General features: G+C 52.3%; 1 protein-coding gene across 1 annotated transcript; it reads left to right on the top strand.

Annotated features, from left to right (window-relative positions):
• The first annotated feature begins 11,387 nt into the window (after positions 1 to 11,387).
• Positions 11,388 to 11,978, top strand: LOC141478696 (olfactory receptor 14J1-like). Its single transcript, XM_074167681.1, has one exon. The coding sequence runs from the start codon at positions 11,388 to 11,390 to the stop codon at positions 11,976 to 11,978; it is 591 nt and encodes a 196-aa protein (XP_074023782.1).
• Positions 11,979 to 14,674: the final 2,696 nt, after the last annotated feature.

Genomic DNA, 14,674 nt, shown 5'->3' with positions numbered 1-14,674 from the left:
ATCAAAAGGGGTTCAGATGAAGGGCGGTCTTGCAAAAGTCACCCCTTGTGTCCCCGTGTGGCACAGACGCTGCTGGTTTCCCTCTCCAGAGAGTGGCAGAGGCCGGATCACCTTCTCAGAAGAGGCTCCTTGCCAGGGAGCCACAGCCATGGGGGGAGCTCACCTGGTTCTTACTGGCACTTCACTCAACTGCTATTTGGATACTTTTGGTGCTTTTCTGGGATGACTATTCCTGCACAGAGGATCATAAAAAGATGACTGTTTCTTAAGAGATGGTGAAAAAGGCCCTGTTTGGCCAAGAAAGCCCACCATGTGCTCTGGAGGGAGCGAGGAAGATTATAAAAAGCACTAGGAAAGTCCAAAATGCTCTTCCAAAGGGCGAGTGGCCCTGAGCAGTGGTGATTGGCCACGTGTAAGTCTGTTAGAGAGGGTCAAGCAATGTCAGCGAGAAGCAAGGGGACGGCTGATGGCTTTAGCCAATCCTTACAGCCGTGTCTGAAGCCAGCCGTGGGAAGCAGTGGATGTTTGTGGGCAGAGGCTGAGGAAGAGGCTTGTTCTGGGACAATGGCAGGAAGGAAGACCCTTCCTCTGCAAACCAGGGGTGCCCCCAGGAAGAGCCCCGAACATGCCAAGAGGGAAAGGAGCCCCATCTGTAGGGGATGTGGGTAAGGACGTGGCCTTCCTGCTTGGAAGAGCTCATCAAGGGCTTCCACAGTGATCTCTACTTTTAAATTTTCCATTGTACCAAGTGTCTCCAACTTCCTGCTTCACCAGCCCCCAGGGACAGGACCCTTGTCTGCTCATTCCCTCCATGGTTTCTTCAGTGATGGGCTTCAGCAGGGCCTGCAAACACTCTCAGAAACCTGGAGGTTTGCTGCTGGCTCTTAGTCCTCTAGAGACTTGGTCAGCCTTTAGAGATCTGCAGTTCAGGAACTCGGCACCAGAGGGTTCATTAACATGCAAAACGCCCTGAGGAGCCAAGCCAGGCCATAATTTTCCTTTCGTCTTCAATTCTTCTGTGGTTAATTAGAGAGCTTTCGGGAGTGGAGACAAAGCGAAAAGATGTCAAGGCGAAGAGGCCAAGTGCATGAAATGCTTGATTTCAACTTGCCAATTCTGCATTAACGCCAAGGAATTTGGGTTACAGGAATGTCTCCAAGTAGAGTCTGCACCATCCAGACCCATGTGGATGGGCTGGCAGAGCCACCCCCAGCAGGGGGATCCCCATCGCCCACGCTGAGGCAGTCAGGATGCAAATATCTGCAGTGCCCACTTGTCACAGGCCTCCAGGCAGAGGGTGACTCATTCCCATGACCCTCGAAGCCTGGATCAGCTCGTTGTGCTTTTGCTGTCTTTCCCTTCATCTGTCAAGCCCATGGGAGCTTTGGCTTTGACATCGTCCCTACGTCCTGGGACAAGGTTTCTCAATTCCTCCTCTGCAGCTTCCCTGCTTCCACCTCCTTTGTGCTGCCTCTTTGTCCTGGAGCTCAGTCAGTTCCAACAAGCAGCCTCCTGAGACGGTGGCTTCTTTTCAAGGGGAGTTGGAGAGATCATTTTTGTGCCTGGAGGAGGCTGTCCTGTAAGGCCTATCAGATTTTCCATCATCCTTCAGCCTTCAGAGCTGCTTCCCATGGCACCACTCGCATCAGTCTCCCAAGTACATCAAAGTCTTCTTCTCTGGAGTCCACCTGTTTTTGCTCTGCTGCTGGCCTTCCTCACTCCTCTTCGGCACCTGGGACCCCACTATTTCCTGGTGACAGCAGCCAAGGCTGACACTGATTTTCACCTCCCTGACCACTCTTTTTTTTCTTTATTTGTTTTTTTGCCAGGACCAGGTCCAGGTGAGCATCACCCTTGTTTGCCCACCTGGCAGCTGTGTTAAGAAGTTGTCCCAAGGTCCTCCAGGCTGCTGGCACCCTGTGTCTTTGCCTGGCCAGTGAATGCCAGGGCAACTACTGTTCCCCATAAGAACCTGCTCATTGACTTGGAGACTTCTTCAGGTTGCTGTTAGAAGACTTATTCTACCTACTGTGCCCGATCAAGTGGATTATAATGGCCAAGACATTTTCACCCTTACTGGCTTCTCCTCTCATCCTCACTCACACAAGCTCACTCAACCCTTGACCCATCTCACACAGGAGCTCCATAGATCTGAGCTGCTCCTTCACTCAGGGGGCATTCTGCTGGTCGTCCTCTTCCCTGCTACTCCCTCCAGCAGAGCCTGTACCCTTCCATTGCAGCACCACAGCTCAGCAAGATGTCCCACCACATCTCATTCAATCCCAAACCATCCCAGTTCTGTGAGTAGACATGGGACTCCTCCTGGCAGTGCATATTTGGGCCACAGCACCTCAGCTGACTTCTCACGGGGAAACCTGAGCTGTGATCCTGCCCAGAAGAACCATTGTACATCGAGCAGTTCGTGCTGGGCTGGGCTGTACGTACAGAGTGGCCTTCACCCCTGGGCTGTGCTGCACAGATGCCTTGGCCACAGGACAACCTCAGCAGCACATTGTCACACAGGAGCCTGCAGAAAGGTCCCAGTCTGTACCAGACATTTTGCCTCCCGCGTGGCCCTCCCTGTACCCGGCACTGCTGCAGGAAGTTCTCATGGAAACGTCCTGTCTGTTTGACTGTCGAGATGATGAATAGTGTTGTTTCCTTGTAAGAAAATCCTGGAGTGGTTTGAATGACCAAAAGAGGAGACTGTCTGCTATGGAGGGGGTCTGCATGGTTGTCTGCATGGTTTGCTGCATTTGGGTCGAAGGCCCATTCAATGCTACACCTCCTGGGGTTCTCACCATCGAAACAGACATGAGATTTGTGAGAAACACCGGCTCACGATTAGAATTTGATAGAGAACAAAGTCGCCGAAGCAAAGATAAAAAAATTAAAAATTTATTATACGAAACAGTGCTGAATGTGGTGCGTCTCAAAGCAGAGGCACACCTCATCTTTCAGCTTTTAGGTATTTATACCCTATCCCGGCCGCCGGAGTTTCTGTCTCTCTTCTCGTTGGTTGAGAAGTTGGAGCTCACATTCTTCCCGACCGCCTGACCCGTTACAGGTTCAGTTCACACCTTTTCACCTTACAGGGCATACACACACCTCCCCTACAAAATCATTATCCTAAACACGCCTTTGATTAGTTGATTACGCTACAAGTTATTTCACAGTCTTTTCTACCATCTACTGTCCAGTGTTAGTAATTACAAGCACTCTGGTGGTCGTTTACTTCCTCAGGTGGTCGTATCCTCCTCTTCATCAGCTGCCCTCTAGATGACCTTAGTCCACTCAGCGGTCTTCACAGCCCCCTCAGCAGTTTTACTGTCCAGGCCTGGTTTCTTTGGCCTTATCGATACTCCCCTATCTTCTGGGTTCCTGTATTGAAGGCCACATGCCAGTCTGTTTCTCTTTACCTGGATAACGTTCTGTAAACAAGGATCCCTTGACAGACCCAGGGCAGTTCTAAGGATTAGTTGGGTGCCATTGATTAGATTCTACTATCACTAAGCCTCCTTTCTTAGTGCAGACACACTAACAAACATATATCCATTTGCTGAAGCAAAACTTAACCCGTTTCTCACAGTTCACCCCCTTTTCATTCATTACTTTTTTGCTGAAGCTCATAACCTTCTTCCCATTTATTTAATAATAACTGTAACCTCTCATTTTGTTCTTCCTTCTGGTGGTCCCTTTTCCTTAGGACCAGAATTCTCTGTGGTGTAACATCTTGATTCGAGGCCTTCGCATCTGGTAGACTGGTCACTTGCATTCCTTCTACCACACTAGAAATCCATCTCACTGCACAAGGAATAAAGCAAGGTATGAACAGCAGTCCAGTAGTAGCACATAACGAAATGAAGCCCACCTTTTTCCACCAAGATACTCCAAAAAAGTTATCCCACCAGTTGGCCTCTATCATAGACTTCCATTTTGCATTTTTGCACCGGGACACGTGCTAGTCTTCTGATGTTCGTTGCTAGATCTCTCACAGCTTGCCTGTTATCATCAATTTGAAGACAACATTCTGACATGTTAAACTTGCCGCATACCCCCCCTTCTTCTGCTAGTAGGTAGCCTAATGCCAATCTATTCTGGTACATTGCAGTTCGCATCTGTGTTTGTTGGGCCGCTATTAATTCTAATGCTGAGGCGGTCTGATTGGTAATTACTTTGAGTACGGCTTGCAACCTAATTATTCTATCGAGCATATAAACAGGTGTTCGATATCCCCAGCTACCATCTTGTAGAGTCTGACATAAAGTGTCTTGACTTGCATATTCAAACTGCATCGGGAGACATTCAGGATCAATATTGACTGGAGATTGCTGATATCACCCCACATGTAAGAAAAAAAATAGATAAAATATTAGAAAGAAGAAATAGTTTCTTATTTTTTAGTATTGTGATACTGTCACTTCTGAAATCCCGATCACTTACTGCATAAGAACCGAGGGATTCCTGAAAACTGCCCAGAGGCTTGGCTTGTTAGGGCGTTTTGCATATTAATAAGCCAAGTTCCTGAACTGCCATCACCAGAGAGACCCTGGAGGGAAGGAGCAGGCAAATTTCCATCCCTGGGGACTGGTGAAGCAGAAAGGCAGAAGCACTGGTTACAGGTAGAAAACCACACGTGGGGATGGCTCTGAAAACCTTGGATGCATTTAGTTGATCAAGAGAGCAAAGCCCTGACCCCTGTCCCCTGGGAAAGGGGATTCTTCCCTCATGGGAGTCTCAGGGCTTTTCCTGGGGCAGGGAGAGGTGGGGCTGTGCAAAGCGGGGTGCAGGACAGCAGTGGGACACCCCCCAGCCTCTGTGGAGGTGAGGAGGTAAGGACGCACTGGGGACTTAAGGAACTGCTGTCCTCTTGTGGGCCTCAGCAGCAGAGACAGCAGCCATAGCCAAGAGGACAAGGATTTCAGTTCTGTTGATGATGTTGTTCTTGGTTCTGACCCCACCAAGGCCCTTGGTTGTCCCCACCACAGGCTGTCCTCCACTGTCCTGCGACTGTGCCTGCTTCCTTGCAGACTTCAACTCCCCCCCTGGTTCCTCACATCACTCTGACCCAGGATCTCCCACGCTTTACTGGTGTCTCCCTGTCCTCACTGGCTGTGTCTTCAAACACAAAGATTTCTGAGTAATTGCCAGTGCCTGTGAGGTTTCCACAACTGATCCAGCTTCTTCCAAGGCCCTGCTAATGCTCCCCCAGCTCCCAAGATGTCCTGGCCTCCAGACTTGCTTGAATCCTCACTCCATATCCCAGCACGGAACGGCACACGTACCTTCTGCTGCTGCCTCAAAATGAAGAATCAACCTGGTTCAATTCAACATGACCCCACCTCACCCATGGTATTTCAGATCTTTTCCTACCTCTAACACACCTATTGCTACCCATACATCGCTCTCTCTGCACTCCCCTGTGGTGCACAAACCCTTCCCTCTTCCCCAGCAGTGCTGGGCAGTCTTCAGGAACCACCTTTTCGAAGCAGAGGAGCCAGCAATTCCACTCTGCCGTAACTCCAGCAAGCTGGGCAGGAGACCAGCTTGGCTGAAGAGGGAACGCCTCGTGAAGTTCAGGAGGAAAAGAAATGCTTCAGTCTCTGGAAGCAGGGTCAGGCTTCGCAGGAAGATTACAGAGCTGTGGTTCGTATATGCAGGGAGAAGGCAGGAAAGGCCAAAGCTCAATTAGAGTTGAAACTGGCCAGTGTTGTCTCAGAAAACAAGAAGGGCTTTTTAAAGTATGCTACTAGCAAGGGGAGGTCAAAAGAAAGCATTGGACCAATACTTGTTGAAGATGGTCATCTGACTAATAGGGACGAAGAGAAAGCAGAGGCATGCCATGCTTTTTTGGCCTCAGGCTTTAATAATGCAGCTAGAGCTTGGGCTGCCCGGTCCCCTGAGTCGGAGGAGCCCAAGTGTGGGAACAGAGACTGTCCATTTGTGGACACTGAAATCATGAGGCACCAACTGGATCAGATTAATGTTCACAAGTCCACGGGGCCTGATGGGATTCACCCCAGAGCACTGAAGGAGCTGGTGAATGTGATGGCAGGACCCCTGTCGATCACCTACCAAATGTTTTGGGAGTCAGGAGAGGTCCCCCCTGACTGGGACGTAGCCATTGCTATTCCAATTTACACAGAGGGTGTGAGGGAAGACCCAGGGAACTACAGACCCGTTAGTCTAAGCTCAGTTCCTGGAAAAATTTATGGAGAAAGTTATACTGGGTCCTATTGAAAGGCACTTAAAGAACAGTCAATATGGGTTCACAAAGGGAAAGTCCTGCCTAACTGATTTGATATCCTTCTATGATAAGGTCACCCGCCCACTGGATGAAGGGAAAGCAGTGGATGTAGATTTTCTGGATTTTAGTAAGGCTTTTGATACTGTCCCTCACAGCATCCTTCTAGACGAGCTTCTGGGTTGATCACTGGGTGAAGAAGTGGCTGAAGGGCAGAGCTCAAAGGGTTGCAGTGAATAGGGCTACCAGTGCTGCTCCTCAGGGTTCAGTTCTAGGGCTGGTTCTATCCAATATGTTTATCAGCGATCTGGACGCAGGAGTTGAATGCACCGTGAGCAAGTCTGCTGATGATCCCAAACTGGGCGTTGCTATTGACCCTCTTGTGGGACAAGATGCCTTGCAGAGAGATCTAGAGAGATTGGAGCACTGGCCGATGATTGATGTGATGAAATTTAACACGTCCAAATGCCAGATCCTTCGCCTAGGACGGAGTATTGCCGGGCACAAGTATAAATTGGGAGAGGAGTGGCTGGAGAGCTGCCCTGCAGAAAGGGATCAGGGGTGCTGGTTGGCAGCAGGAGTCCCAGCAGGAGTCCCTGGGAGTCAGCAGGGAGCCCTGGCAGCCAAGAGGGCAAACCACACGCTGAGGGGCATCAAAGACAGTAGAACCAGCCGGTCGAGAGAGGGGATTATCCCACTGCATTCAGTGTTGGTGTGGCCTCACCTTGAATAGCGTGTGCTGTTCAAGGCCCCACCATTTAAGAAGGATGTGAAGGTCTTTGAAAGCGTCCAGAGGAGGGCATTAAAGCTGGTGAAAGGGCTGGAAGGCACGATGAGGATCGGCTGAGGACTTTGGGCTTGTCTAGTTTGGGCAAAAGGAGGCAGAAGGATGACCTCCTTGTTCTCTACAGTCCCCTGAGGTGGGGAAGTGGAGAGGGAGGTGCTGGTCTCTTCTCCCTGGGAACCAGGGATAGGACGCGTGGGAAAGGTTCAAAGCTGGAACAGGGGAGGTTTAGACTGGACATCCAGAAGCTTTCCTTTACCGAGAGGGTGGTCAAACACTGGAACAGGCTTCCCAGAGAGGTGGTTGATGCCCCAAGCCTGGCAGTGATTAAGAGGCATTTGGAAATGCCTTCAAATACACGCTTTAACTTTTGACCAGCCCTGAATTGGCCGAGCAGTTGGACTAGATGATTGATGTAGGTCCTTCCAATTGAAATATTCTATTCTATTCTATTTATTCTATTCTATTTGATTCCCAAGTTGTCAGAACCCTTCGATCCTGCCCCACCACTTCATGTCTGAGCTTGCTCAAGTAACCCCTGACTTGCCCCACATCCACTGCTGGTTGTTCTCCTCCAGAGTTCTGCTTCAAGGAACACAGGCCTGGGAGACCTTATGGCTGAAGACAAAGAGGACAAAGAGGACCTCAGACACATCTGCACCTTCTCTGACAAAATTCAGCAGTAGCCACACCTGTAAAGAGGAAATGAAATGTCCCTGAGAAGAGCAAACTCTTCGGACCAGAGAGACGCAGGGCTGGACTGCGCGGCCCTGGCAGGAGAGGGCTTTGCTGCCTGTGGTGTCTCTGCAGCCCTGGAGGGCCTATGGTGCAGGTGAAGCTGATCTCCAGGAAGGACAAGGTGCTCTTGAAAATGTCCTTGGCTACGGACAACCTGTGATCCAACACTGTGAAAACCATTGCTCTGCTCCTTGATTGCATCATCAAAGGGATGACTAAAGGATGCGGGAGCAGCAATGCCAGCATCTACTGGATGGAGAAGGGACAGGACTTGACCCCCTGCGATTGCTTTAATGAAAACCTTGAACGTGTCTGAGGTTCTCCTGGGGTCTGTGACGATGTGGCTGCTCTGAATGGGGACGGTGTTCCTGCAAGTCCTGTGCTGTCCCTGCTGGCTGCGTGCTGCTGTGCTGGAGAGCCCTGGCACCTCAGGCAGCACCACAGGATGGAGTCAACCTCTAAATTGAGCAGCTGCCCTGAGTTAGGTGAGGCCTTGGAGGGGTGTCTCTGAGAAACCTGCCCTCACTGCCCCTGGAGAGCTGGTAAATGCAGCTGGTGGAGAAGAGAGAGGCTTAGCTCTCCTGATGGCAATGACTCCATTCTCTCAGAGGAATAGCTCTATGGGCTGCCCTGGACACAATGAGCAGGATCAGCTTCATGGCCCTAAATGGGGACATCTGCTGTCACTTCAGCTGGCCAAAGGCATGCTCCACCAGCCTCTGAGGGAGGAGGTGGTGAGGAGGAGCAGATGAGCCCAGGTGCTGCCCAGTCCTTCTGAGTGTTTCCATCAGTTATCTGCAAGTGTCTTGGACCACCTCTGGCACCTCAAATGCCACCTGTGGTTTGCATGGGTACAGGAGGTAGAGGAGATTCCTCCCTTTCACTGCCTGGGTGTCCTGTCTCACAGTGACCTCAAGAAGAGGTCATTCTTGGACCTAACTCTGTCTCTGAGAGGGGAAATGCCACTGCTGGAAAGAAGTGTCTCTCCCCAGCGGAAGGAATAAACATCATTAATGACTTCAGTTGGTTTCAGAGCCAGTTGCCCTGGAGCCCCAGGGACATCTCTGAGGGAGCCCAGAGGGGCCAGAGGAAGCGCTGCCTTGGGCTGTTGCTCTGCTGCTGAGCTGGGCCGGGCTCCTGGGATGGAGGGAGCTCCTGGCCATGGGGCAGCGCGGCAGAGAGACAGCTCTGCCCAGGAGCAGCTCCTCTGCCAAGCGCAGCAGGGCTGAGGGCACTGCCTGCAGGCACCGAGGGGAGACAAGAGATGTGAGAGAGAGGTAAAGGCAGGCTGGGGTGGTGAGTGAGAGCTCACCAGGGGGAGAAATCTTCCCAGGCTTTGACACGGTAAGTCTCTGGCTGCAGGGCAATGCAGCTGAGTTCCTGGAAGCGTCTCCTAGACCTGGCACATGCCACGACCGATAGGACCTGTCGGGAAGGTTCTTCTGGGTTTTCTGGTGTGGAGGAGGAGGACATGCTTCAGAGAAGGCCTTGGGGCATCAGAGGCGTGAAGCCGGGTGTGCAAACAGGGCTGCCCAGGGCTGTCCATCAGAGCGGGGACCCTACACCCCAGGGCACTGTGTGCTGGGAAGGGATTCTGCTGCTGCCAGGGTCAGCTGTAGCCTGCCCGGGGAGTGTGGGGAGAAGCTGTGGGTGGAAGGAGCGACCACCACAACGGTAGGGTAGGGACGAGCAGGTGAGGGCACGGTGCCTCTGCTGTCAAGAGAGTGCTGCACGGGTCAGGGCTTCTCACAGGTTAAGCTCTTCCTCGTGACATTTCTAAGGGGACTTCTCAGGAAGCACATTCACTCAGCAGCATCTTCCCCTTTGCAGCCGCATCAGGTTTTGTGTGATCTGCTCTTTAGCCCCTGCACACGCAGAGATGCCCCTGGGAGGTGTTTGCAGGCAGAGGTGGGCGCCCAGCGGGTGGGATGGGGTTTGTGAGCACTGGCAGGAGTTGAGCTGGGGACAGGGAGACGGCTCCTGGCAGCAGAGACATGGGCAGGGAGTGAGAGGGAGCTGCTGCCAGAAAGGCTGGGGAAGGGGATGTGGGCACCTCCCTGCTGTCCCTGCAGCACAGACACCTTCCCCTGAGCAGCTCCTCCCTGGTCTCCTTTCCCAGCCCAGGCAGAGCCTCTGTCCTCAGGCCCATGGGGTCTTGGCTGCGCATCACCCCTGCAGCAGCCAGAGCCCAGGAAAGGGCAAACCCCTGATTTCCATCTTGTTTGTGTGTCCCTCCTCCCTTGGCCAGGAGCATTGTGGCGTTTCACTGCCGTCCCCTCCTGCCGGTGCTGCCCTGGTTCTCACCATTGGCTTTCCTGAGTCAGTGCCAGGGGTGGGGGTCGGGGGCGGCAGATTCAGCTCCTGTTCAGACTCCCATCCTTTGGGTCCTGCTCTACAGACGTGTCTAGGGGAGAAACGTGCCCAAGTCTCCTCCAGGCCAGCTCAGGACATTCAGCTTTTTCCCTGGGGTGTCCTGTGGGGCTGCAGGGTGCCCTCCAGAAGTATCTCTGTGCTGCCCAGGATGCCCATGGAGAAGACATCTGGGTGCTGAGGCCATGGAAATGCTGCTGGGCAGCGTTAGATGGGCCACTGCAGTGATCCCTCTGTGTCCCAGTCTGGGAGGGGAGAGATGAGAAAGGGCGAGGAGTCTGTGAATCTGCTCTTTGAACCTGGATTCCTCTGCTCTCTGCAGCGTCCTCTTTCTTTTTAGGGGGACATCGGAGTGTGACCCTCCTCCAGGTCCAAGCTGCCAACGCAGGGCAGCTGAGAACAGGACCGATGGGCAGAGCAGTTCTCCTCTCTCTGCACTAAGGGACAGTCCCTTTGCTGCTCGGGACCCACAGGATTTCACTTGGAGTGCATTAGAAATGTGAGGGATTTCAAGCATCCAAACCCACTCCTAAACGTGGCAGGTGAATCTAGAACACATTAAACAAAACAAAATCCCCTCAGCTCAGTTCTGCAGCTGGGAAAATTGCAGAGAACAGAGACAAAAAGTCCTTTGATGTCTCACAAGTACATTTAATTTGAGATCAACCTGTGGCACAGCCAGAAGGACTCCTCAGTTTCCCATTCCAGAGTCCCTGCTCCCAATGGCACCCTCATCCAGCAAAAGCCAGGGCTCAAGTGAGGGAGCTGCAGAGAGGTCTTCCTGAAAAGAGAGAGCCTGAGTGGGGGGTTGCAATGAGACATGCAATTAGTTTTGCTAAGAGAAGTCAGGCTGAACTTTGTACTGCCTTTTCCTTCTCAACAGATAACCACAGCCAGTGGTAGCAAATGCCCAACAGCAGCTCCATCACCCAGTTCCTCCTCCTGGCATTCGCAGACACACGGGAGCTGCAGCTCTTGCACTTCGGGCTCTTCCTGGGCATGTACCTGGCTGCCCTCCTGGGCAACGCACTCATCATCACCGCCATAGCCTGTGACCACCGCCTCCACACCCCCATGTACTTCTTCCTCCTCAACCTCTCCGTTCTTGACCTGGGCTCCATCTCCACCACTGTCCCCAAAGCCATGACCAATTTCCTCTGGGATACCAGGGCCATCTCCTACTGGGGATGTACTGCACAGCTATTTCTGTTTCTCTTCATGATTGCAGCAGAGTTTTATCTTCTCACTGTCATGTCCTACGACCGCTACGTTGCCATCTGCCAACCCCTGCACTACGGGACCCTCCTGGGCAGCAGAGCTTGTGTCCACATGGCAGCAGCTGCCTGGGGCAGTGGGTTTCTCTATGCTCTCCTGCACACGGCCAATACATTTTCCCTACCCCTCTGCCAGGGCAATGTCCTGGACCAGTTCTTCTGTGAAATCCCCCAGATCCTCAAGCTCTCCTGCTCACACTCCTACCTCAGGGAAGTTGGGCTTCTTGTGGTCAGTGTCTGTTTATCATTTGGTTGTTTTGTGTTCATTGTGGTGTCCTACGTGCAGATCTTCAGGGCCGTGCTGAGGATCCCCTCTGAGCAGGGACGGCACAAAGCCTTTTCCACGTGCCTCCCTCACCTGGCCGTGGTCTCCCTCTTTGTCAGCACTGCAGTGTTTGCCTACCTGAAGCCCTCCTCCATCTCGTCCCCATCCCTGGATCTGATGGTGGCTGTTGTGTACTCAGTGGTGCCTCCAGCAGTGAACCCCCTCATCTACAGCATGAGGAACCAGGAGCTCAAAGAAGCATTGAAGAAACTCATTCAATGGGTTCACCTCCAGCAGCTGTAGAGCTGCCCGTCTCTCCTCACAGACTCTTCTTAGCTTTTCTCAGGATGGTTTGTGCTTCATTTCTTTTTCATCTGTGGTCATCGTGTTCATACAGGAATGTCTGTATTTGCTCCACATCTCCAGAAGCATGCTCCTACTGTGCTGAACAATACAGAGGCCTTTGGTAAATGTGCCATCACGGTGTCAGAGCTGGCTTCCTGAGGAGCATCTCTGTAATCAAAGGGCATCTCTCCCAAGGGCAGCTCCTGAAGCCTGGGCTCTTCTTCCTGCTGAAGGCAGGAGCAGGCTCCAGGAACTGCACTCGCCATGGCTGCTGCTGAGCTTGGTTCTCGGAGGGTTTATGGGGAGAGGGCACTGGGAGACATTCTGGGGAGAGAGGGCTGGACCCAGGTCTCACTAATTTTAAGTATCTGTCCTGGGTTGGGTGTCACAGGGCTAACTTCTCTTAAAGTGCTGGGGAAAACTGCACTTTTAGAAGCTCTAGTGTCTGAATTCATGAAAATATTTACTTTATAGCCAGCCAGACTCTGTGGGATTCAAGGTCTCGGTGTTTTTGAGCCTTGCCAGGTGCAGGCACAAGGAGGAGCAAGGCCTGGGCATTTGGCCTGGGCTGGCCAACAGGATTATTTCATACCATGATCGTCACATTCAATATAAATTAGAAAAGTTTGCTGTGTAGTTTCTCTCTCCCTTGATGGTGATGGTCCAGAGAACTCCTCGCCCTGGTTCTGAACCCCTGAGCCCTTTCCTTCCCCCCAAAGCCTCAGCCCTTGCAGTGTCCAACCTTTGCTGTTCCTGCTGGGAGCGCACACCTTCCTGCTGATGGAATGGGCTGAGAATAATTCTTGTAAATCTTAGATTAGTATCGGGATTGATACTGGTTCTTTAGTATTATTGTCAATTATTTAGTCTTATCCTATTAAATCTATTCCCTTTTAAATTATTAAATTTATTTAATTGATTAAATTGATTCCCCTTATTAAATCAATTCCCCTTTCTGGGTGGGGAGGGGTCATTGGGTGAGAGAATAATTGTCTAAATGACCATAAATTGTTATGGGTTTTCTCAAACCGTAACAGTATCCACAAGCAAACAAGGGCTCTGCCATCCCAGGGGAGGCCGGTGGGACCCTCCAAAAGGAGACTGGAGAGTGATTCGTGTGTCCTTCAGTCAAAGCCCATGGATGGGTCAATGTGCACATGGGAAAACATCCTGAGTCATGAAAAAAGCTCTGAGCCCATTCCACAGCTGTAGACCCCTGGGAAGGAGCTCAGTGGCAGTGCGGCCCCTCCAGCTGATTCTGCTTCCCTCCCTGACCAGCACAGCCAGTGTGGAGTCACTCCAAGGGCCCACAGCCCACTTGCTCTGTGGAGCATCACTGCCAGCGTGGGGCCCTGTGAGGAGCACAGTGCCACCAGGCAGGACCAGAGGAGGGGTGGGGAGAGATCAGAGGAGCCGACCACGGCTAGAAATAGCCTTGGAGAGAAAAATGAATGTGTTCAGCTGCTCCAAGATAATACCTGGAGTTTGGGTACCCTAAAGGACGCTCACGGTGCAGGGTCCTTGCTGTGCTGGTGCTCCACCAGGCCTGGGAAGTGGCTGGAGAAGGACTGGTGTCCACCACTTGCCATCTCTTGGTGCCATCATCACTCCTGAAGGGTGTCATGGAAAGGAAGGCTGGGGCCCTGTATCAGGGCTTGCACTGAAGGAAGCCACATCACTTTGCTGCCATCCTTCAGTCCTTGTGCCCAGAACATGTTCTTCAGGCAACCTTCCCCACCCTGGGTGTCAGCACTTACCTCAAAAGTCACCCCTAGACAAGGTTCCTCAGCAGGGGCTGAGCTGGAGGACTGGGGTCCAGCTGTGACCACAGGAAGACTTCTCCTGGGTCCTCTGCTGGGGTTGCAGCTTCTGTGGTCCCCCAGCAGAAAAGGCAGCATACAGAGACTTGGGAAACTGTAGACCATCCCCATGCCCATGGGAGACCTCAGGAAGAGTCCCTCACTCCAAAGATCCAGCCTGGCTTGTTGCTGCATGGACAGACAGGGGAAACTGTGCCAGCAACCTCCTTCCAGACCCCATTGCCTCGTACCAGCCCCAGTGCCCAGACAGACAGGGCTCTCCCCCTGGTCACTGCAATGGTTCCAGGCACCCAAGGCAGTGTGGAGTCACCCCGTGTGTTACCCACCTGGTAACACATCCATGTTGTAGTTACTGCTGAGCGAAGCTTGCACAGCATCAAGGCCGTTTGGGCTTCTGATGCTGCCCCAGCAAAAAGTAGGCAGGGGGTACATGGGAAGTTCAGAGGGGACATCGCTGGGACAGCTGAGCTAAATGAGCATATTCCATACCATATGACGTCATAAGTGAGTGAGTGGCTGTGTGGGACTGAGCTGTCTACCAAGGTTATACCACAACACCCGTACATCAAGGCAAGCTCAGACAGGACTGGTTGAGGAGCAACCTCAAGGAGAAAGGTTTGGGCATCCCAAGGTCGGCCAGAGCAGCCCAACAAGAATATGGCCATGAGCACGTTGGAGGAATATGGCCACCCAGAAAAGGAGACTTATTGTCCATCCTGACTCAGCAGGAGTGCGGCCACATTGGGAGTGGTGTTCCCCAGGGAGTTGACTCCCTGTTCTGGAGGAATTGGAAGGAATGGTCACATCTGCCAGGATGGGTCTATGGGCCATGTG

Source organism: Numenius arquata, unplaced genomic scaffold (assembly GCF_964106895.1).
Source record: "Numenius arquata unplaced genomic scaffold, bNumArq3.hap1.1 HAP1_SCAFFOLD_51, whole genome shotgun sequence".
Lineage (NCBI taxonomy): Eukaryota > Metazoa > Chordata > Aves > Charadriiformes > Scolopacidae > Numenius > Numenius arquata.
Note: the sequence above shows the minus strand (reverse complement) of the source record. Positions and strands in the feature narration are given on the sequence as shown.